We start from the raw sequence: 22,898 nt of genomic DNA, 5'->3' as shown, positions 1-22,898 counted from the left end.
AAAAGAATTAACTAGAGAAGTTTCATTTTGCAAATTCTAACGTGTTGTTGAACATTGTTTAGATGCATAGCATACCAGTGTATGACTAGAAAGGAAGAAGAAAAAATTATTTCAATGGGATGTTAGTACCCAACCTGACATACATACACACATACACACTTACTTGCTTATTTATTTCTGTATGCATGCATGCCACGCCACGTGGCCTGTGGGATCTTAGTTCCCCGACCAGGGACTGGACCCGGGCCCTCGGCAGTGAAAGCATGGACAGCCAGGGAATTCATACATTTAAAAAGTTAATAAAAATCACTCACCCATTTTGAAAAGGACTGTCTTGTGTTTCTGAATCGTCGCTATCACTGATGATAATGGTTTCTCCATCTATATTGCTGACATGTCCATTAGCAAAACCGTTTTGGTGTGAGGGAGGGAGGACTTCCAAAATCCTACACTGTAACCTAAAAGAAAATGATACATTTAAAAATGCAAAACATCTGATACTTTATAATCAAACATTTCAGAGCAATCTATTTTGAACAGGTGAAAAGCAATTTTGTAGAAACTATGGTTAATTAATATAACTATGGCTGATTAATATTAAATATGGCAATTTAATAAGAAAGAAAATCTGTAACATACAATTTAAGTAAAGGTTAGCTACAGTTTAAAACAATACTATTTTAAAAGTCAATTTATCAAGATTCTTAGCAATTATATTCATCACTAAAGTTACTGTTTAGAAAATCAAATACTTGGCATAATATCTCATTATACAGATTAAGCCTTACAAGACTTTTTCAAAGCATTCAATATTTTAAATTCTAAAATTCTCCTTATCATAACCATTTTAATTCTCACTGTAATTTAAAAAAAATTTTTTTTGATGTGGACCATTTTTAAAGTCTATATTAAATTTGTTACAACACTGCTTCTATTTAATGTTTTGGTTTTTTGGCCAGGAGGCATGTGGGATCTTAGCTCCCTGACCGGGGATGGAACTCACACCCCGTGCACTGGAAGGTGAAGTCTTAAGCCCTGGACCACCAGGGAAGTCCCTTCATTGTAACTTTTATTGTGATTTCTGATGTCTGGAAAGCCTCCTATTCACTAACTCTACCATATTTTGCCTTCCCTTACCTCTGCCTGCTGTATAGATTTTACACGCTGCAATTTTAGACTCACTCACAACAACTGAAATATTCCCCAATCTCATTTTTATTGTGCCAATTTTCAATTGATAAATAAATGTGGTATGGCCATACAATGGAACATTATTCAGCAAAAAGAACAGGAATGGAATACTGATGCATGCTGTAGTATGGATGAACCTTTAAAACATTATGGTAAATTAAAGAAACCAGAGAGAAAAGGCCATATAATATATAATTCCATTTACATGACATATCCAGAATAGGGAAATACACAGAGACAGAAAGTAGATGAGTGGTTGCAAGGAACCTGGAGGTAAGGGGTTATAGGGAGAGGTGAGAAAGGAGACTAAAGGGCAGTGCCTGCTAATGAGTGTGGGCTTCCTTTTGGGGGTGTTAAAAATGCTCTAAAAGACACAGATGTAGAGAACAAACATATGGACACCAAGTGGGGAAAGCGGGGAGGGTTGGAGGGGAATGAATTGGGAGATTGGGATACCAAATAGTACACTCTAAATATATGCAGTTTATTGCATATTAACTGTATCTCAATAAAAGTTCTTTAAAAAAATGCTCTAAAATTAGTTTGTAGTGATGGTTGTACAACTCTATGAATATACCAAAAGCCACTGAACTGTATGCTTTATTTTTTTAAGATAATTTTAAAAAATTTCTTCATTTATTTTATTTATTTGGCTGCGTCAGCTCTTAGCTGTGGCACGTGGGATCTTCATTGAGGCATGCGGGATCTTTTGTTTGTGGTGCTTTGTGGTGCATGGGCTCAGCAGCTACAGCATGTGGGCTTAGTTGCCCTGTGGCATGTGGGATCTTAGTTACCTGACCAGGGATGGAATCTGTGTCCCCTGCATTGGAAGGCGAATTCTTAACCACTGGACCACCATTAAAGTCCCCTGAACTATATACTTTAAATGGGTGAATTTTACGGTATGTGAAATATACCTTAAGTTATACTTAAAAAAAGAAAAGAGTCACAAGTAATAGCAGGGTATAGTGGGGACTTAAAAAAGAAAAAGAGAGAGCATTTCTGGAATTATAGCTATGGCACCTCTACAACTCTCAGGCAATCCAGGGGTTTTTCTAATAACTAAGAATATATTAAACATATATACACCTACCAATGGGATAAATCCCTATTCTCTGAGAAAAAGAGACAATCTGCTCACTGTATCATTCATTTGGTTACCCCATATCATAAACAAGTTCTGATATATTGTGGGGATTCTTAAGACTGCCTGTCCATTCAGCCCTCCTCTTCTAGGAACTTCAGTCTCTCCATATTCCCTCTTCTTCCACATGATAGTAGAAGAGTTGACATGCTCCCACAAGACCCTGGCCACAGTCAGTTGCTGCCGGGTGGGCACCTTTTTGCTGAGCCAATACATCTTTTCCAAGATTTAAACACTTGCAATCTAGAAAGTAAAAATCAGTCCCTCTCCCATCATGGAATCTGTTAAGATATAAATTCTAGTGCTGTCGGCAGCCATGTTTTCTGCCATGTGGAACAGGCTGCTGAGCAGTGAGAGAAGAGAGGAGAGAGGGCAAGGGTACTAGAGGCAATTTGTTCTCTTATTCCTGTTCCTCAGACTTAGCTGCACCTTGCCCGATCTCAAGTTTAGCTGTTTAATCTTTCCTTTGATTCAATAAACTAATAATCTGCCCTTTTGCCTAGATGCTTTCAAAAGAAATTTCCGCATTTACAGCCAAAACAGAATGATACAATTCCATAAAGACAAATAGTATATTTAGAGCTGATTCATTCTGGGAAGCTGGTGGATTTTTATAAGATAATTGCACTTATTTTCATTAGTGCACATTTTAGCATACGCTTGTTTATATTCTCCTTTAGGAGAATATCTTTAGCCTCCCCAACAAAGTCTAATATTGCTATTAGGCACAGAGAAAAATCAGGACCATGGATTTCCTGCTAGGAACTCTGCACTATACACAAATAGAAGAAAGCAACTGGGAGATAGGATCAAGATGGCGGAGTAGGAGGACGTGCACTCACTCCCTCTTGCAAGAGCACTGGAATTACAGCTAACTGCTGAACAATCATCAACAGAAAGACACTGGAACTCACCAAAAAAGACACCCCACATCCAGAGACAAAGGAGAAAGCTTCAATGAGACAGTAGGAGGGGCGAATCACATTAAAATCAAATCCCACAAATGCTGGGTGGGTGACTCACAAGCTGGAGAACAGTTATACCGCAGAAGTCCACCCACTAAAGTGAGGGTTCTGAGCCCCACGTCAGGCTTCCCAACCTGGGAGTCCAGCAACGGGAGGAGGAATCCCCAGAGAATCAGACTTTGAAAGCCAGCAAGATTTGATTGTAGGACCTCCACAGGACTGGGGGAAATGGAGACTCCACTCTTGGCGGGCACACACAAAAAAGTGGGGGAAGGAGCAGTGACCCCATAGGAGACTGAACCAGACCTACCTGCTGGTGTTGGGGGGTTGCCTGCAGAGGTCGGGGATGGCTGTGGCTCACCAAGGAGACAGGGGAACTGCCAGCAGGGGTTCTGGGAAGTGCTCATTGGTGTGAGCCTTCCCAGAGTCTGCCATTAGCCCCACCAAAGAGCCTGTGGGCTACAGTGCTAGGTGGCCTCAGGCCAAACCACCAACAGGGTGGGAACACAGCCCCACCCATTGGCAGACAAGCATATTAAAGTCTTACTGAGTTCCGCCCACCCACCCCTACCCACCATCAGTCCCTCCCATCAGGAAGCACCCATGAGCCTCCTAGATAGCTTCCTCCACAAGAGGGCAGACAGCAGTATCAAGCACTATTAGCAGTATTTCATGTTGTGGAACTGAAAACCACAGCCACAGAAAGAGAAAATGAAAAAGCAGAGGACTTTGTACCAGATGAACGGACAAGATAAAACCCCAGAAAAATGACTAAATGGAGAGGAGATAGGCACTCTTCCAGAAAAAGAATTCAGAATAATGATAGTGAAGATGATCCAGGACTTTGAAAAAAGACTGGATGCAAAGACCGAAAAGTTTACCAAAGACCTAGAAGAACTAAACAGCAAACAAACAGAGATATGCAACACAATAACTGAATGAAAAATACACTAGAAGGAACCAATAGCAGATTAACTGAGGCAGAAGGGCGAATAAGTGACCTGGAAGACAGAATGGTGATCATCACTGATGCAGAAAAGAATAAAGAAAAAAGAATGAAAAGAACTGAAGACAGCCTAAGAGACCTCTGGGACAATGTTAAACACACCAACATTCACATTATAGGGGTCCCAGAAGGAGAAGGGAGAAAGGACCCAAGAAAATAATGGAAGAGATTATAGTTGAAAACTTCCCTAACATGGGAAAGAAAACAGCTACCCAAGTCCAGGCAGCACAGAGAGTCCCAGGCAGGATAAACCCAAGGAGAAACACACCAAGACATATAGTAGTCAAGTTGACAAAAATGAAAGACAGAGAAAAGTTATTAAAAGCAACAAGGGAAAAATGACAAATAACATACAAGGGAACTCCCATAAGGGTAACAGCTGATTTCTCAGCAGAAACTCTGCAAGCCAGAAGGGAGTGGCATGATATATTTCAAGTGATGAAAGGGAAGAATACTCTGCCCAGCAAGGATCTCATTCAGATTTGAAGGAGAAATCAAAAGCTTTACAGACCAGCAACAGCTAAGAGAGTTCAGCACCACCAAGCCAGCCCTACAACAAATGCTAAAGGAACTTCTCTAAGGGGAAACATAAGAGAAGAAAAGGACCTACAAAAGCAAAAACAAAACAATTAAGAAAATGGTCATAGGAACATACATATCTATACTTACCTTGAATGTAAATGGACTAAATGCACCAACCAAAAGACACAGACTGGCTGAATGGATACAAAAACAAGTCCCATATATATGCTGTCTACAAGAGACCCACTTCAGACCTAGGGACACATATAGACTCAAAGTGCGGGGATGGAAAAAGATATTCCATGCAAATGGAAATCAAAAGAAAGCTGGAGTAGCGATACTCATATCAGATAAAATAGACTTTAAAATTAAAAATGTTCCAAGAGACAAGAAAGGACATTTCATAAAGATCAAGGGATCCATCCAAGAAGAGGAGATAACAATTATAAATATATATGCACCTAATATAGGAGCACCTCAATACATAATGCAAATGCTAACAACTATGAAAGAGGAAATCGACAGGAACACAATCATAGTGGGGGACTTTAACACCCCACTTACACCAATGGACAGATCATCCAGACAGAAAATTAATAAGGAAACACAAGCTTTAAATGACACAATAAATCAGCTGGATTTAATAGATATCTATAGGACATTACATCCAAAAACAGCAGATTACATGTTCTTCTCAAGTGCACATGGAACATTCTCCAGGATAGATCACATTTTGGGTCATAAATCAAGCCTTGATAAATTCAAGAAAACTGAGATTGTATCAAGCATCTTTTCCAACCACAATGCTATGAGATTAGAAATAAATTACTGGAAAAAAACTGTAAAAAACACAAAAACAATATGCTACTAAATAACCAAAAGATCACTGAAGAAATCAAAGAGGAAATCAAAAAATACCTAGAGACAAATGACAATGAAAACGCAACGATCCAAAACCTATGGGATGCAGCAAAGGCAGTTCTAAGAGGGAAGTTTATAGCAATACAATCCTACCTCAAGAAACAAGAAAAATCCCAAATAAACAATCTAAACTTACACCTAAAGAAACTAGAGAAAGAAGAGCAAACAAAACCCAAAGTTAGTAGACAAACTGGGACATTTGTAGAGACATGGATGGACCTAGAGACTGTTATAGAGTGAAATGAGTCAGGAAGAGAAAACCAAATATCGTATATTAACACATATATGTGGACTACAGAAAAATGGTACAAATCACCCAGTTTGCAAGGCAGAAATGGAGACACAGATGTAGAGAACAAACAAATGGACACCAAGTGGGGAAAGCAGGGAGGGTTGGGGGGGCATGAATTGGGAGATTGCAATATCAAACTGTATACTCGAAATATATGCTGTTTATTGTCTGTTAACTGCATCTCAATAAAAGTTCTTAAAAAAAACTTATACCACAAAAAAAAAAAAAAAAAAAGGAAGAAGAAGAAGAAGAAAGCAACTGGCTCCACAGCACCCTGACGTTTAAGAATCAACAAAATGTAGACTATGTGGGTGAATGCAAAACTCTCAAAGCATCTTATCTTCCTCCCTCAACTCATTTCCTCTCACTCTGAGACTTACATGCATTCAATTAAAAGTATCATATATGACTCCTTAATAATTTGCTCCTAAAAAAGAACTGAGAAAAGAGAGAAAACACTCAAATTACTAAAACCAGAGTGAAAGTTAGGAAAGATTATAAGAGAATACCATGGACAACAGTACGCTGACAAACTGGATAACCTAGATGACATGGACAAATTCTTAGAAACACACAAATTAACTCAAGAAGAAATATAAAATCTACATGGATCTGTAACTATTAAGAGGGTTAAATCAGTAATCAAAAACATCCCAACAAAGAAAAGCCCAGGACCACACGGCTTCACTGGTAAGTTGTACCAAACTTTCAAAGAATTAATACCAATTCTCCTTAAAACCTTCCAAAAGACTAAAAAGGAGAAAACAGTTCTTAACTCATTCCATAAGGGCAGCACTACCCTGATTGACAAGGCAGATAAAGACATGCCAAAACATATAAAGAACGCTTAAGACTTAAAAAAAAAATTCAATTTAAAAATAGGCTAAGGACCTAAATAGACATTTCTCCAAAAAGGATACAAATGGCAACAAGCACATGCAAAAATGCACAGCATCATTAGTCATAAAGGAAATGCAAAATAAAAACTGCAATGAGATACCATTTCATACCCCTAAGATTCCTATTATTTTTTTAAAAATGGAAAATTAAGAGTGTTGGGGAGGATATAAAGAAACTGGAACCCTCATGCATTACTGGTAGGAATGTAAAAATGATGCAGCTGCTGTGGAAAACAATATGAGGGTTCCTAAAAAAATTAAACATAGAATTATCATACGACCCAGCAATTCCTCTTCTATGTATATATCCAAAAAAACTGAAAATAGGAACTCAACAGATACTTGTACACCAGTGTTCATAATGACTTTATTCATAACAGCCAAAAGGTAGAAACGACTCAAGTATCTATCAACAAGTCAACAGATTAAAAAATGTGGTATACACATATACAATGGAATAGTATTCATAAAATAGGGATGAAATTCTGATACATGCTACAACACAGATGAACCTTGAAAACATGCTCAGTGAAATAAGCCAAATACACAAAAAAACCAAATATTGTTATGAATCCACTTATATGAAGTATCTAGAATAGGCAAATTCATGGAGACATAAAGTAAAATAAAGGTTACCAGGGGCAGGAAGGAGGGAGAAATGGGGAGTTATTGCTTAATTGGACCAGAGTTTCTGTTTGGGATGATGAAAAAGTCCTTGAAATAGCAGTGATGATTACACAACACTGTGAATGTAGTTAATGCCACTTAATTATACACTTAAAAATGATTACAATGCTAAAGTTTATGTTTATTTACCACAATTTAAAAACAAGCAAACAAACTTTTTTTGTCCTAACAGTAAAGCTGAAGAAGGCCCAATTACCAAGCCTACATTAGTAGCAAATGGAAATGGTTTCAAAAGAACTGCAGGCTAACTTTTGCCACTGGCTGATAGAAATAAACCAGTGTTTCAAAAAAGGAACAGCTACAGGAAATTATGTAGTCTAATGGTTAAAAGGTTCTGTAATTTAGTGACATGAATTGCACAAAAATAAGCAAGGAATCAAATGGACCCACTTTAGAAAGGCCTAGGTATGATATCCACGGATCACACGACTCAGGGTTCCATGAGGTGATAAAGGAAGCTTTTCAGTGAACCTGTGACAAGGTTCTTCAAGTTAGAAAAAGAGATGTTTTCATTCAGCAGAGTCCAGGTGAGTGCTCCTGAATGGCAGCAGTGGTTGCCATCAGGGAAAAAGTAAACGGGTTTATGCGGGGCACAGGAACAGTTGGTGTGGTGCCTCAAATGGCCTGACAGTCCATTGAAGGGAATAGTCTATGATTCCTGTAGGGCCCACACAGCTACAATAGTTTAAGAACGAATTCATTTAAAACTAACATAAAATTGACAGAAATATAATTTCTTGATAAAGGAATAAGGGAGAAGGAAACCAGTACAGCTTAGAGACATTGCCTATAAATGTTGTAAATGTTTTATATATAAGTTATACTAGTTATTATCAATGCTACTATTAACTTTGCACCACACCCAAACCACAGGTCAATTCTTGCTAATCTAATCAAGGCTTGGCCTCTCATTGGTGCTTAGCTAAACTTCAGTTAACTGCAAGATGTCAAGTCAATGCGTTCTAGTAGATTTTCAAAGAGACTTAGTCTATGTTTTTCAAATCCACTTGCTACAATTTCTTGGTTCTAGGAGTCCAAAGAAGATTGGGATATAAAAAAGGTTAAAGAATCACGAATTAAGACCCAGCTAGTGGGTCTTGGAGAGTACAGAAACTCTAAATTAAAGTTATGCTCCATTATTTGAGGACACAGTGGAGGCTGACAATCAAAAGATGGTCCTTATTATTATTAGAGTTCCTGTGTGCCAGATAAGTACATAACTTACACATATTTCCTTCCTCATAACAACTCTGCAAGGTACACATTTTTCAGTAGATGAAATTCAGGGTCAGAGAAGTTAAATCATTTGCTTATGGTCATACAACCAATAATGGTACAACCAAAACTTTAACTATTTGACTCTGAAGCCCATATATTTTCTAATCTTCTAATTACTGGAGTTGAGGGAGAATACAACACTATATTGACCCAAGGGTATTTCAGAGCTTTAAGCCCAGGTAGTCAAGAGGCACTTTTGGAGCCTCTCTGAAACATGTTTCAGAGTGAAAGCAAGTCTGTGGAACAGCAGCAAGCACACAATGAAGATATAGCAGACGTTAGCCATAAATTTCTAATAGTGACCAGCTAAACATGGAAATAGCCTTTTATGAGACTATTCTGGAATGGTTTATATCTCTCCCCTCAAAAGCTGTTTTTGTTTTAATAGTCATATAATAATAGTTATGGTTCAATTTATATCTCAAAATACAAATTCATTAAAATAAAAGCAAATTTTAGAATTGAAATATGCAGAATATTTACAAGGTATCTGGGTAGAAGATAAATAATCAACAGCAAAAGGAAAGAAGACTAAAAACCCTGGGGAGACCTACCTGACATAAAAGGACTGCCCCTCTCTGTTTGGGTCTCTAAAAATAGAATATGCTGATTCTTTGGCATGCTTCATTCACACCTACTCACCTGTGCTGCCTCATTGACCTTTTATTTTCTTGTACTAAAAGTGCCGAGAATATTTATTTTTAAAATGCTACGCTTGAATAATTACTTCAACTTTATAGGTAGAAACAGAGTAAACCTGCTTAATTTGAAGTTTAGAGTTTAAAAAAATTCAAGTTAAGGAGGTTAAGTGATAGCTTATTGTACGTGGAAGAAACTAGACCACTCAACAAGTCTGCTACTTCAAACAAAAAGACTGTGAGTTATGTTGATTACTTGTCAGTGGGGAAGAAGAGGTCAGAAAAGGTTGCTTTGTTTGTAACCTCTCACTTTTTAGACAAATTGATCAGAGTAACTCAAGGAATGTTTCATTTTGAACTGTTCTTAGACTCTTTTTGGACCAGAGAATCATGTCTTATTACTTCTCCAATTGCCATTTGACCTATTATAAGCCTAAATATCATAAGACAACTAGAATCATTAGATTCTTATTAAATATTAAATCTATTATTAAAAGATATATATAATTCAAATAAAAATCTTTGGAAAGAAAATTCCAGATATAAGATATATGGGTTAAATCCTATGTACCTCGAAAGTTTCAAACACCTGGATATTATCAATATACTGTCTAAACTCTTTAGTATTCAAAGTTATCATCTTAAAGCCACGTGAGTTAGTGTGGTTAAAGTATCAACCAAATTAATGAAAGCCTCACCAAAATATTTTAAAATTCCAACTAGTGTATTCAAATCAATAAGTATTCAAAGCGCCTGTGGGCTCAGCTTTATGTTGACCTGGCATACTGACGCCAACAGATACAATAACCTTGGAGGAGGCAAGACAAACACAGGCAGATCCGAGAAAACAAAACATTAAATATAGTGAAAAGCCACCACAGACTTAGCAGCAAGTGACTTCTGTTTCAAAATGATAATAGTATTTTAATTAGAACACTTAACTTGGCCTCAATGTGAAGGATGGATAGGAAAGGAAGAGAATCAGGCTTCTTGCCTTTCCTCTATCTTGCTGCCATCCTGAACAAGGAAAATAACGGTCACAACCTTGGGATGACAGAGCAGAAAACAGGAAAAAGCCGGGGTTCCTGACAACTTTGTGGACCTGCCCTAACACTACAACTCCTGTACTTAATTAGTTCTACATGAGAGAGAAATTTCTGTTTTGTTAATGCCATTAAAATTTTTCCTATTACAGGCACCCAAGTCAAATTCCAGCTGAGGAAAAGCGATATAAGCAACCTCTTAGGTATACTAGGTATTTTTATTAAACAGTAATCAGTTTATAACCTGATCTATGTTAAATTTACTTTGAGTCACAGTAGTGAATCATTCAATTCAGCCAAAAAAGCTGAATAAGATTTTCAAACTTGAAAGTTACCTTGTCATTGGCAATACAGATTTTTCAAGCCATATTTGTTCCAGAAAAGTCTGAAGTAGAAAAGTAAGTTTAACAACCTATGACTTGTGGGTGTGGCATAAAAGAGCAATACGAGGGATGCTTACAGTGACAGAAATATTCTGTAGCATGACTATATTAATATCAATATCCTAGTTGTAATACTGTACCATTGGCAGAAATTCTGTATTATTTTACAACTCCATGTGATTCTACAGTTATTTTAAAATAGTTTAAAAATGCTAATGATAAACATTAGGAAAATATTAACTACAATTAAAAGTATTCATTTCACATCATGGGGGGAAATCAATAAAAGATGAAAGTAATGTATGTGTATCACTCAAAAACTATAGTAAATAATGACACTGTAGTTTTGGCAGGATAGCCATACAGCTCAACAGAAGGGAGTCCAGAATTAGACCCAAAATTCCATTTATATTCATATTCTGGAAAGGGCAAAATTATAAGGACAGAAAACATATCAGTGGTTGCCAGAGTCTAGAAGGTGGGGGCAAAGAGTTGACTACAATGAGGCACAAAGGCCACTGTAGGAGGCACTGGTTCAATACCTGGTCAAGGAACTAAGATCCCACAAGCTGTGTGGCGCAGCCAAAAAAAAAAAAGAGGCACAAAAGAAGGTAGAAAAAATGTGTATGCGTGATGGGTTACAAGACTATGCATCAAAAGTCAGAACTATACACTAAAAAGGATAAATTATATCATAAGAAAGTAATGTACTTTAATTAAGCTTTATTAATTTAGATTACTTAGGATAAAGGCCTATCTGAATGTAAGTTACTTAATTTAAATTATTCTTTAACTTAAAAGAAAACCACTTATTGCTTTTCTTAAAACAATATATATGAAAATGGCTAACTGAAGTAGGTCTACTTGTTAGATCTCATTGAAGTATAGATGGGTCCTGCTGTACTTTTCAGAAGACTAGCCAGAGAGTTCTTTGTAATACAAAAACTATATAGAGTGAGTCCTTTTCTATCATTTGTTTCCATTTCAACTATAAACATCATAAAAATTTATCTTAAAATCCCTATTTTTCATGGAAAGAAGTTCAATATATTGGTATTCTCTCTTACAACTTGAGGTAGCCAAATTGAATAAAGTCAGATGATTTCTGTACATCAAAATATAGTGCATAAAAAATAACTACAAGAATTTGCAAAGAAATTATTACATAAGTAACAAATTAAAATAATAAAATTATACTTATTACTCCCTGCATTCTCAAATTCTTTGAACTGGAAGCTCAAACAAAATAACCTGAATATTTTTTATTATCCTATGGTCAATAAGCACTCTTAATATGACAACAATGAAATCAACATGCTGACTGACTGACTAGAATTAGGTAAAGAAAGATACAAACACATCTTTATAAAGATAAGTAAAAGGTAATCATCAAAAACAGATGATTAAACCTGATGTACCCCCCCCCCAAAAAAAAAAAGGTAATCATCATTCTAATGGCCAATCACAGCAAATTATTAACGGAGACTAAATTAATTTAGCATTGCAGTACCTCTTATTCATTCTATTTGAATGTTAGTGATATATTCACTAGCCAAATAAGACTTACCTATGCCCTTTTGTTGAGAAATAACTGACATATATCACTGTATAAGCTTAAGGCATACAGCATGATAGTTTGATTTACACATACTGTGAAATGATTACCACAATAGGTTCAGCTAATATCCAGCATCTCATATAGTTTTTTTTAAAAAAAAAGAGAGGGTGGGGGGGGACTCGAGGGGGGAGTCAAGGAAGGGAGGGAATATGGGGATATGTGTATAAAAACAGATGACTGAACTTGGTGTACCCCAAAAAAAATAAAAAAAAAAAAAGAATCATGCCAAAAATAAAACAAAGTCTACCCTTAAAAAAAGAAAAAAGAAAAAAAATCTCCTTGTGATGAGAATTCTTATAATTTACTCTCAACAACTTTCCTATGTATCATATAGCAGTATTTAGCTATAGTCATCATGTCGTACGTTACATCCCTAATACTTATTTATCTTATAACTGGAAGTCTGTACCTTTTGACTACCCTTCCTTCAATTTCCCTTGCTTCTATGTCCTCTTAATGCATTTATCTTATTCAGTCCTTTATTAGTCATTCATATGTATTTCACTTATCTTTGACCTACAAATTCTATTCTACCAACAGATTGTATAATGCTGGAGAACAATAAGTACTAATGCTTTCCTCATATTTGATTATCCACTTGCATCTAACATAGTGGTTTTCAGAGAAGATACAGAATTTAATTGGCTAAAACAAAAAATGACTCAAAACTATCCCATCAAGTTTTATTTTCTTTGTAGCAGTGATCAGTATCTGAACTTATCCTGATTTGTGTTTCTCTCTCTTGCACTTGAATATAAGTCCCTAGTCCTTGTCTTATTCACTACCTTCTTCTCAATACCTACAACAGCACTGAGCACACCATGTTTATTGAATGAATCACAGAAAATTTGGCTTTGTGTATACTTTCAGTACTAAATCAGAATATTCCCTACCACCTATAAGAAAAAAGTCATAAATAATTACATTTTTCATCCCTGGAAATTGTGCCAAAAGAAAGAAAAATAATTAATAAATAAAAATTCTATTTCCCCCCATGCTTGCAGTCACCTTTTTTTGCCACTAGATAGCATTCTTTCATCTGCAAACAAAATATTCAAAAAGAAAAAAGCTTAAACAGCTCAGAATGCAGAAATGAAATTATTAAGGCACCCTCTGATGAGTACAATGGTTAAAAATATGAATAGCAGGAGAATCTGTTCAGATGCAGGAGCTTTTTTCCCTTTGAATCAATGATCATAAGATGATGCTGATTTTCAGACACTCAACAATACGGATCACTCTTAAAGTGAATGATCAAAAGCTTAATCTAACCACATTATATACAATCCTATGCTGCTTCACACTTGACAGAAATTATAAAATGCTCAAGTAAAGTGAAAAGTAAATAGTAAGTAAGCAATTAAGTATATTCAATTTATAATCTTCCAATCCTGCTTAAGGGCTATCTTTTAGTATTTTTTTCATACTCATTCCTCCCACACAGAAGCATTGCCTGTGCTTGATAACTTCATCACTTGCAACCTTGGGCAAGTTTTAGTTAATTAAGCTCTGTGTGTGAACTCTTCAACTGTAAAATGAGCAAACGAGCATCTATCACACATGGCTGTTGTGGGAATTAAATGAGATAGTATAAGTAAAAATCTTAGAACAGTGCCTGGCATATAATAAGCTCTCAAAAATTTACTGGTATTGTCATCATCTCCCTAAAATGACATATAGTGAACTCTGAAGAACAGTGACTATGATGTAAGAAAATTAGGGACTGGCTACAAAAAAGGATGAGTCATCACAGCTGGCAGGCTCTTCACTTGTCTCTGACAAGCACAGGAAGGATCTAACATCTACTGAGTGTTTTATGTGCCAGGCACTACACTGGGCTCCTAAAAAATACTAACTACGGTAACAGACTGTTGCAGTTATGGTCCCCACTGAGTCACACATCTCCTTGATCCCTTCCCACAGTAACGCTGGATTTGCTCATGTGACTTGCTTTGGTCAATGGAACACCAGCAAACATTAGAGCAAGCTGAGGCTTGCACACCGGAGCTTTGCCCTCTCTTGCTGCTGGGAACTCTATTCCTACTCGGGGAACAAGTTTAGATTAGCCTCTTGAAGGATAAGAGGCCCCATGAAAATACCCACCCCAATTTGAGGCCCCAGACATGTGAGTAAGGCTAGAGTAAGCGAACTAGACAATCCAGCTCCAGACAATAAGAACATTCCAGCCAACTATGGAATGATGAGAATGTTTATTGATTTAGGCCACTAAGTTTTGGCGGTGGTTTGTTATGCAGCAAAAGCTAACTAATAAATGAACGTAGATATTACTTGTTTTACAGATTAGGAAAGAAGATTCCCAGACTAGTAACTCAGTTTGGCTCCAAAGGCTTTTTCAACCATACCAAAACACTGCTACATGCCATACTCTGAGGTTCTAGATTAAAAGGGGATCTCTGGGGACTTTATCCTATAACCCTTATTCAAGCAGTAATCTTACCTCTCTACTGGGAGTCAGTACACTATGGCCAATGGGCTAGATTCAACTCACTGCCTGTTTTGTGTGGTCTATGAGCTAAGAATGGCTCTTACATTTTTAAATGGCTTAAAATAAAATTAAGAATATTTTGTGTCATGTGAAAATAGCATGAAATTCAAATTTCAGCATTCATAAAGAATTACTAGAATACAACCATGCTCATTCATATATTGTCTATGGCTGCTTTTGCACTATAACAGCAGAGTTGGCTGGCTGTGACGGAGATCATATGGACATCGAAGTCTATAATATTTCCCATCTGGCCCTTTATTTTCTTAAAAGTGTGCTAACCTCTGCTCACAGCTATTCTCTTGCCATATGTTCTTAAGTTAAACAAAGGATCCTGCCTGGCCTTTAGAGATGAGTAGACTTTTTTTGTACTTTTATCACTCCTTTCCCTTTCATTGAAAACTATTTTAGCTTATGTCATTTCTCTTAGTTCTCTTTTAAATTTTATCTCTGAATAGTCTTTCAATTTGTCTATGACAGACAGATAACCCCATTTTTAAAATAGTCATTCAGAACCCCTATAATCTTATATTGGCCAAATGGAACAAACCATAAAGGAGGTAGAAAACGATGTAGAAGAGAGATTTTATTCAGAAGACCTCTAATTTCCCAGACCTGAACCTGTGTAATAACCACATAGAAATGGACTTTCCTTTTATTCCTAATAGGGATTTCAGGACAGAAGTAGCTATATATAGTCTCCTCTCTTTTGTGAGATTCGTCTCTCATATTCTCCTGCCACAGTGAACTAAAAACTTCAGGACTACTAACTAGTCTATTTCACCATCCTGCTGCTAATCAGTTCAATGAAACACAAATTGAAGTAAACATCGATTTTCTTTTATAACAGAAAAGAGGTGAACCTCAATTTACTTGAAATCCCCCATTTTTATCACTTTTCTTACTATAAGTAAGAGTCCCACAATAAAGACCATAAGTCCTGGTGGATAGTCAGCTGACTCTTTACACTTGGTATTAGTGCAAAAGATCAATAAAGAAGTTGTCATAGATGGGCTTCCCTAGTGGCACAGTGGTTAAGAATCCGCCTGCTAATGCAGGGGACACAGGTTCAATTCCTGGGCCGGGAAGATCCCACATGCTGCGAAGCAATTAAGCCCAAGCACCACAACTACTGAGCTTGCTCTCTAGAGCCCACGTGCCACAACTACTGAAGCCTGTGAGCCTAAAGCCCATGCTCCACAAGAAGAGAAGCCACTGAAGTGAGAAACCCGTGCACCGCCAAAGAGTAGCCCCCGCTCACGGCAACTAGAGAAAGCCCGTGTGCAGCAATGAAGACCCAATGCAGCCAAAAATAAGATAAAAAAAATAATTTAATAAAATAATAATAAATCTTTAAAAAAAAAAAGTTGCCATAGAAACCAACCACCCTCCTCCAACATTTACCATCCAAAGACTTTTGAGAGACATTAAACAGATGCCCCTAATGGCCAATGCAAATTTGATGGTCCTTAGAACACTGAAGAAAATGAATACATTTGTATGATCAGTCTAAACTTCACTGAACTATTTTGTTAAGCATCAAGCAGTTGAGACCATACAGAAATATTTACAACAGAGGCTTTATATGTTATCTGAATTAAACATGTTTAGAAAAACAATTCATTTTCATTTATTTTTGTGACTACTTAATAGGGATTTTTAGGGTATAAAAAAGGTTTCCCAAGATGGCTTCCCAATTTATATCATTATACAAGTAAATAAGGATTCTAAATTTTAACTGTTAAACTTGCAACAACAATCAAGCAGTCAGGTTGTAAGTCTGGGCCTCTGATACATAAAACAATATATATCTAAAGAATATGGTTCCACTCTAACTCAGAATTCCAAAGAAAGAACAACTGTCCCAAATAAATAGCCTTTTTTTTCTATTAATAATTATATCATCAACATACGAGGGTCATCATAAACCAAAGACTGAAACAACAATTTGAGGATGTTCCTTAGGATTCTACTTGTCTAAGAACCAGGAATTTTTACCTTAAAAGGGCAGTAGTATAAGCTGACCAACAGAAAGACTTCTATCTGAAAGAACTATAACAAACTTAACTAATATACATTGTTAAAAGTTATATACTATCTTTGCACCTAAATAAGAAGCCTTCCTCCTCAATCCTTTCTACTAATTTATATTTTACTCTGTCTTCAAATTTCTAGTCAAATAAGCCTTTTCCATAAACTTCTTGGATTAATCCCACCTGGATCCAGTCACTGATATCCAAGCATGTATGTTTAAATCAAAATAACGGTATTGTTCCTTACTTATACCTTTTGTTCATCTTATCTCAATATATTTAGTATTTCTCTTTGTCTGCAATATTAATGCATTTTAATTAATTATGATTCACTAATATCATTTAGGTTAGCAATACAAAAAAGAGCTCAAAGATAAAACGTCCATTTTCTCATTTCTAATATATGATAAGTTACCTACTCTCTATATTTTAGGATTTTATGCTAATTTTGTCTTACTTCATTAGACTGAAGTGCTTGAAGCATTCCACCAATGCAACATAGAAAGCCACAGGGACTATACCTTGATAGTTAAAAAAGATAAGAGCTCTAGGTCCATATTTGATGCCAAAATTGATATCAGTTTGTAAGATTAAAAAGAATTTCATAATCTTCATTTTACAAGGCAGTTCTAAAAACAATAGTGGGCTTCCTAGGTGGCACAGTGGTTAAGAATCCACCTGCCAATGCAGGGGACATAGGTTCGATCCCTGCTCCAGGAAGATCCCACATGCCACAGAGCAACTAAGCCTGTGCGCCACAAAACAAATAAGTAAGTAAGTAAATAAATAAATAAAATAAAAAATAAAAACAATACTGAACTGTAGTCTCTTTTGTTTTTTGACTAGATAACATTTCTATATGCTAAATCTAAATAGTATGGGGATAATATTTGGGAAAATCTAACTATAAGTGAAACTCCTCCATGCAAATCCAATTCTGCTACTGTATTGATTTAACCTGCACTAGAGAAAAGGTCTGTCACTAAGTCATAGGTCAGAGATTATGTGGAAGAAAATGCAGTTCATTATTTTTAAAGAGCAAATTCACACAAGGCTAACAAAAGGAATAACTTTCTCCATCCTCAGAAAAAGGCAATATTCCAAGTAAGCTTTTTAGGAACACACAGTTTAGCTAGGATATGCAAAACCAATTAGAAATGGTGCATATAGCTTTTTAATGTAAGAAGACATCCAAACCATTACAGAAAAAGCTACTTTTTTTTTTAATTTAGTGTAGTATAGGAAAAAAGAGAACTATGCACTAATGTTTTGACCATGATTGTCTCTGAAAGGAGCATTTGGGAAACGTATTGCAAGCCTTCACCTTTTACTTTTCTCTGCTATATATGAATCTTTACAGGAAAAAAAGCAGATTTTTAAAACAATTATAAACTTCAGCTCTAATAAGCAGAGCATACTATTTTTTTTTAATTTGAAGACTTCGGTTTTTTAAAGCAGCTTTAGGTTCACAACAAAACTGAGAGGAAGACACAGAGATCTCCCACATACTTCTCCTTGCCCCAACACATGCATAACCACCTCCCCCTCTATCAACATCCCAGACCAGAGAAGTAACACTTGTTACGATCAATGCACCTACAATGACACATCATTATCACCTGAAGTTCATAGTTTACAGTAAGTTTCACTCTTGGTGCCTACATTCTATGGGTTTGGACAAATGTATCCATCATTATAGTACCACTGGAGTATTTTTACTACTGCCTTAAAATCCTCCCTGCTCAACCTATTCATCTTCCCTCCACCCTCCTCAATCCCTGGCAACCACTGATCTTTTCATTGTCTCCACAGTTTTGCCTTTTCTAGAAAGCTATAAAGTTGGAATCATACCATGTGTATCTTTTTCAGACTGACTTTTTTCACTTAGTAATATGCATTTAAGGTTCGTCCATGTCTTTTCATGCTTGAAGGCTCATTTCTTTTTAGCACTGAATAATATTCCATTGTCTGGATGTACCTACACTTATTTATCCAATCACCAACTAAAGGATATCTTGGTGCTTCCAACTTTTGGCAATTATTAATAAAGCTGCTATAAACACTTGTGTGCAGGTTTTTTCTGGACATAAGTTTTCAACTCCTTGAGGTAAATACCAACAAGCAAATAACCTTTTCGAAAATTCTGGGTCACCCATCAACATCATGAGAATTAAAATGAAAGCATCTAGCACACTGCCTAGCATACAAGAAAAGTTCAATAAGTGCTAGCAAATTTTCATTCCTCAACATCTTCTAACATTACCAAATTACATACTCAGCCAGGCCAGTATACTTTGTAGTTAATGTTTATTCAGTCTCCTCCTTTGCTATGAGGTGCCACTTCTTGCTTCTGTCAGTATATCTATTGTACTTTTAGAAGTACCTTCTCACACCTGTTGCTTTACATTTCCTGTGAATCTTTCAGCTCCCAGAACATCTTAACTGTGCTTGTAAAATGTCTGAAAACAAGTTGCCCAAAGCCTACTTTAACTAAAAAAGAGGACCAAATACACAATTATATTCTGACTCATTTTTTAGAATTCTTTCAAACTCTTGTCCTTTCTTTACACTGAATGATGACTCATCAGTCCAACATGTTTACTTGTTGTGTGATTTCTACCTCCTTCTTCCTGATTTAATTCTCCAGTTCTAGAGCTGGGGAGAGAAGATGTGCTTATCATGCAAGCATTTGAGTTATAGCTCACCATCCTCTCAATCCTTCATTAAACAATGGTTATCAGGCTTGTCAAAATAATAATAAAGTTAGTTGAAACTTGGATGTCTTGAAATCTCCTTGTATAGTATATTTAGAAGATCACATACAAATGTGGGATGACTGTCTTCAAAAACAAACTGTCTTTCGAAGACACCAAAATTGTTAACTGTGGCGTTTCTTTTCAGAGTTGCAACAGAGAAATTTGATTCCAAGTTACAGTGTCCCAAGCAGCTACTGTAGCCTCACATCACTACTGGCATGTCACAACAAACAAACAAAAACAAAACAAAAACTAACAAGACACATATATCAAAAGGCAATATTATATAATACAGCTTTTAAAAATTCACATTCATTATGTCATTTTATCCTGTGAGGCAACCCTGTAAGGCAGGGGTCCATTTAACATAGGAAACAAGACTAAAACGTGAAGAGTTTAAATTACTTGCACAGAACCATACAGCTAATCACAAATGGTAGAATCCAAAACCAAGGACTTGGGGCTTCCTAGGTGGCGCAGTGGTTAAGAATCCACCTGCCAATGCAGGGACACAGGTTCGATCCCTGCTCCAGGAAGATCCCACATGCCACGGAGCAACTAAGCCTGTGTGCCAAAACCAAGGACTCAGTGATACAGAGAGAGAAATGACTTTGTAAGTCAGCCCTATCTGAATTTTTTTCCCCCTCTCTGGAGGAAGTTTATTAATAGTTTTTACTAAACATGCCCAGCTAATTATTAATGGAAGGAATACTGGTAATAAAGATATGTTTGTTCTTGAAGCATGTTTGAGATGTAGCCCTACCTGAATTTAAATCCTACCATTCACTACTTGTAAGATTGGAATGGAAGCTCCATGACTTTGCTTTGTCCACTGCTGAGTCTCCAGTGTCTGGAACAGTGCAAGTGTCGATAAGTAGCAGGTATCAGTGAATATATGTTAAACAATTACCAAAAAAATCACAACTTCTTTGGATCTCTGTTTCCTTATCTGTAAATGGAAATGGTAAGTCCTTGCCTCACATCTGCTGATATAATGTATATACAAAGTATCTGGTAGTTATTTAAGAATTAACAGACCTGATTATCAGTTCAGTGTCTTTTTCACAAGACCACCCATCCTCTCACTTCTCCCATAGGCTCTAAGGAAGTAGCAGAAAACAAATTTTAGCATGATTGGCAGGCAAGCTGGTGGTAATGAGGATGGGGCATGTAAAGAACTAAACTGGTGTGGTTCAGTCAAGTGGTCTGCTGTTCTCTTTACTTCATCTGCCATAGCAATGACAAAGGATCTTCTAGAAGAATCTGGTAGCTGATTGCTAATTTCAAAACAGAAAGTCTTGGTGGGGAGGGAAGCACCTAACCTATACATGTGAGATGCAAGAAGAAAGGAGGGAGGGATATCTAAGGTAAATGAGACAATAAGAACACTGAAGTGAGAAGATCCAGAGTACCCGTGCTGAAATAATTCAGCCCAAGAATGGGCCCATCCACTTCTCTGTAACGTAGCATGTTCTTTCCAGTAAATCTAATTTTAATGGATGAAGAAGTCTTTAGGACCACTGCTAAGTTCTGCCAACAGAGATAGGAACAAAAGGTAGATGCTACTGACAAGTAGCACAAAAATTAAAAGCAAAAGGAGATGGTGCTGCAAATGGTATCATCAAGAATGTGAAAAGTCAACTCACAGAATGGGAGCATATATTTGCAAATCATATATCTGCTAAGGGACTTACACACAAAATCACAAAGAATTCTTACATCTCAGTAATAAAAAGATAATAACCCAATTTAAAAATGGGCAAAGGACCAGAGTATACATCTCTCCAAAGAAGATACACAAATGATCAATAAGCACATAAAATGATGCTCAACAATATAGTCACTAAGGAAATGCAAATCAAAACTACAATGAGATACCACTTCGCACCCACCAGGATGGCAAAATGAAAAGGATGGACAATAATAAACCATCCATACGTATGGCTTGGTGAGGATGTGGACAAACTAGAATGCTCATACAGTGCTAGTAGGAATGTAAAATGAGGCAGCTGCTTTGGAAAAGTTTGGGGAGTCCTCAAATGCTAAACATAGAGTTACCATATGACTTAGCAATTCTACTTCTAGGTACATACCCAAGAGAACTGTAAACATATGTACACACAAGAACTTGTACGGGAATGTTTGTAACAGCATTATTTTATAATTGTCCAAAAGTGGAAACAGCTCAAATATCTATCAACTGATGGATGGATAAACAAAATGTGATAGATCCATACAGCAGAATTTGTCTGCCAATAAAAAGAAATAAAATTCTGATACATGCTACAACTCAGATGAACCTTGCAAACATAGTTAAGTGAAAGAAACCAAACACAGAAAGGTCCATACTTTATGATTCCATATACATGAAATATCCAGAACAGGAAATGCACAGAGACAGAAAATAGATTAGTAGTTGCCAGGAGCTGAGGGACGAGTACAGTGGGGAGGGCCTGTTAATGGGTACAGGACTTATTGGGGTGATGAAAATATTTTAGAATTGGATAGTGGAAACAGTCACATAACTAAAACCCACTGAATTGTACACTATTTTTTTTTTAAGCTCTTCATTGGAATATAATTGCTTTACACTCTTGTACCAGTTTTTGAGGTACAACAAAGTGAGTCAGCTGTATTTATACATATATCCCCATATCCCCTCCCTCCCGCGACTCCCCGCCCACCCTCACTGTCTTGGCCCTCTAAGGCATCACCCATTATCGAGCTGATCTCCCTTTGTTATACAGCAACTTCCCACTAGCTATCTATTTTACAGTTGGTAGTGTATATATGTCTATGCTACTCTCTCACTTCATCCCAGCTTCCCCTTCACCCCCACCCCATGTCCTCAAGTCCGTTCTCTATACCTGCATCTTTATTCTTGCCCTGTTACTGGGTTCTTCAGTACTGTTTTTTTAGATTTCATATATGAGTTAGCATACAGTATTTGTTTTTCTCTTTCTGGCTTACTTTGCTCTGTATGACAGACTCTAGGTCCATCCACCTCACTACAAAT

At 36.6% G+C, this 22,898-nt stretch overlaps 1 protein-coding gene across 1 annotated transcript in view; it reads right to left on the bottom strand.

Annotated features, from left to right (window-relative positions):
* BAZ1A (bromodomain adjacent to zinc finger domain 1A) overlaps positions 1-22,898 on the bottom strand; it is an 83,375-nt gene that overhangs the window by 44,429 nt on the left and 16,048 nt on the right. The window contains exon 4 of the mRNA XM_057720864.1: positions 315-458. Coding sequence (XP_057576847.1) covers positions 315-458 — 144 coding nt within the window. The remainder of the gene's footprint in view (positions 1-314; positions 459-22,898) is intronic.

The sequence above is a fragment of the Hippopotamus amphibius genome, chromosome 2 (genome assembly GCF_030028045.1).
Source record: "Hippopotamus amphibius kiboko isolate mHipAmp2 chromosome 2, mHipAmp2.hap2, whole genome shotgun sequence".
Classification (NCBI taxonomy): Eukaryota; Metazoa; Chordata; class Mammalia; order Artiodactyla; family Hippopotamidae; genus Hippopotamus; species Hippopotamus amphibius.
The sequence above is the reverse complement of the archived record's forward strand: the minus strand, read 5'-3'. Positions and strand labels throughout refer to the sequence as shown.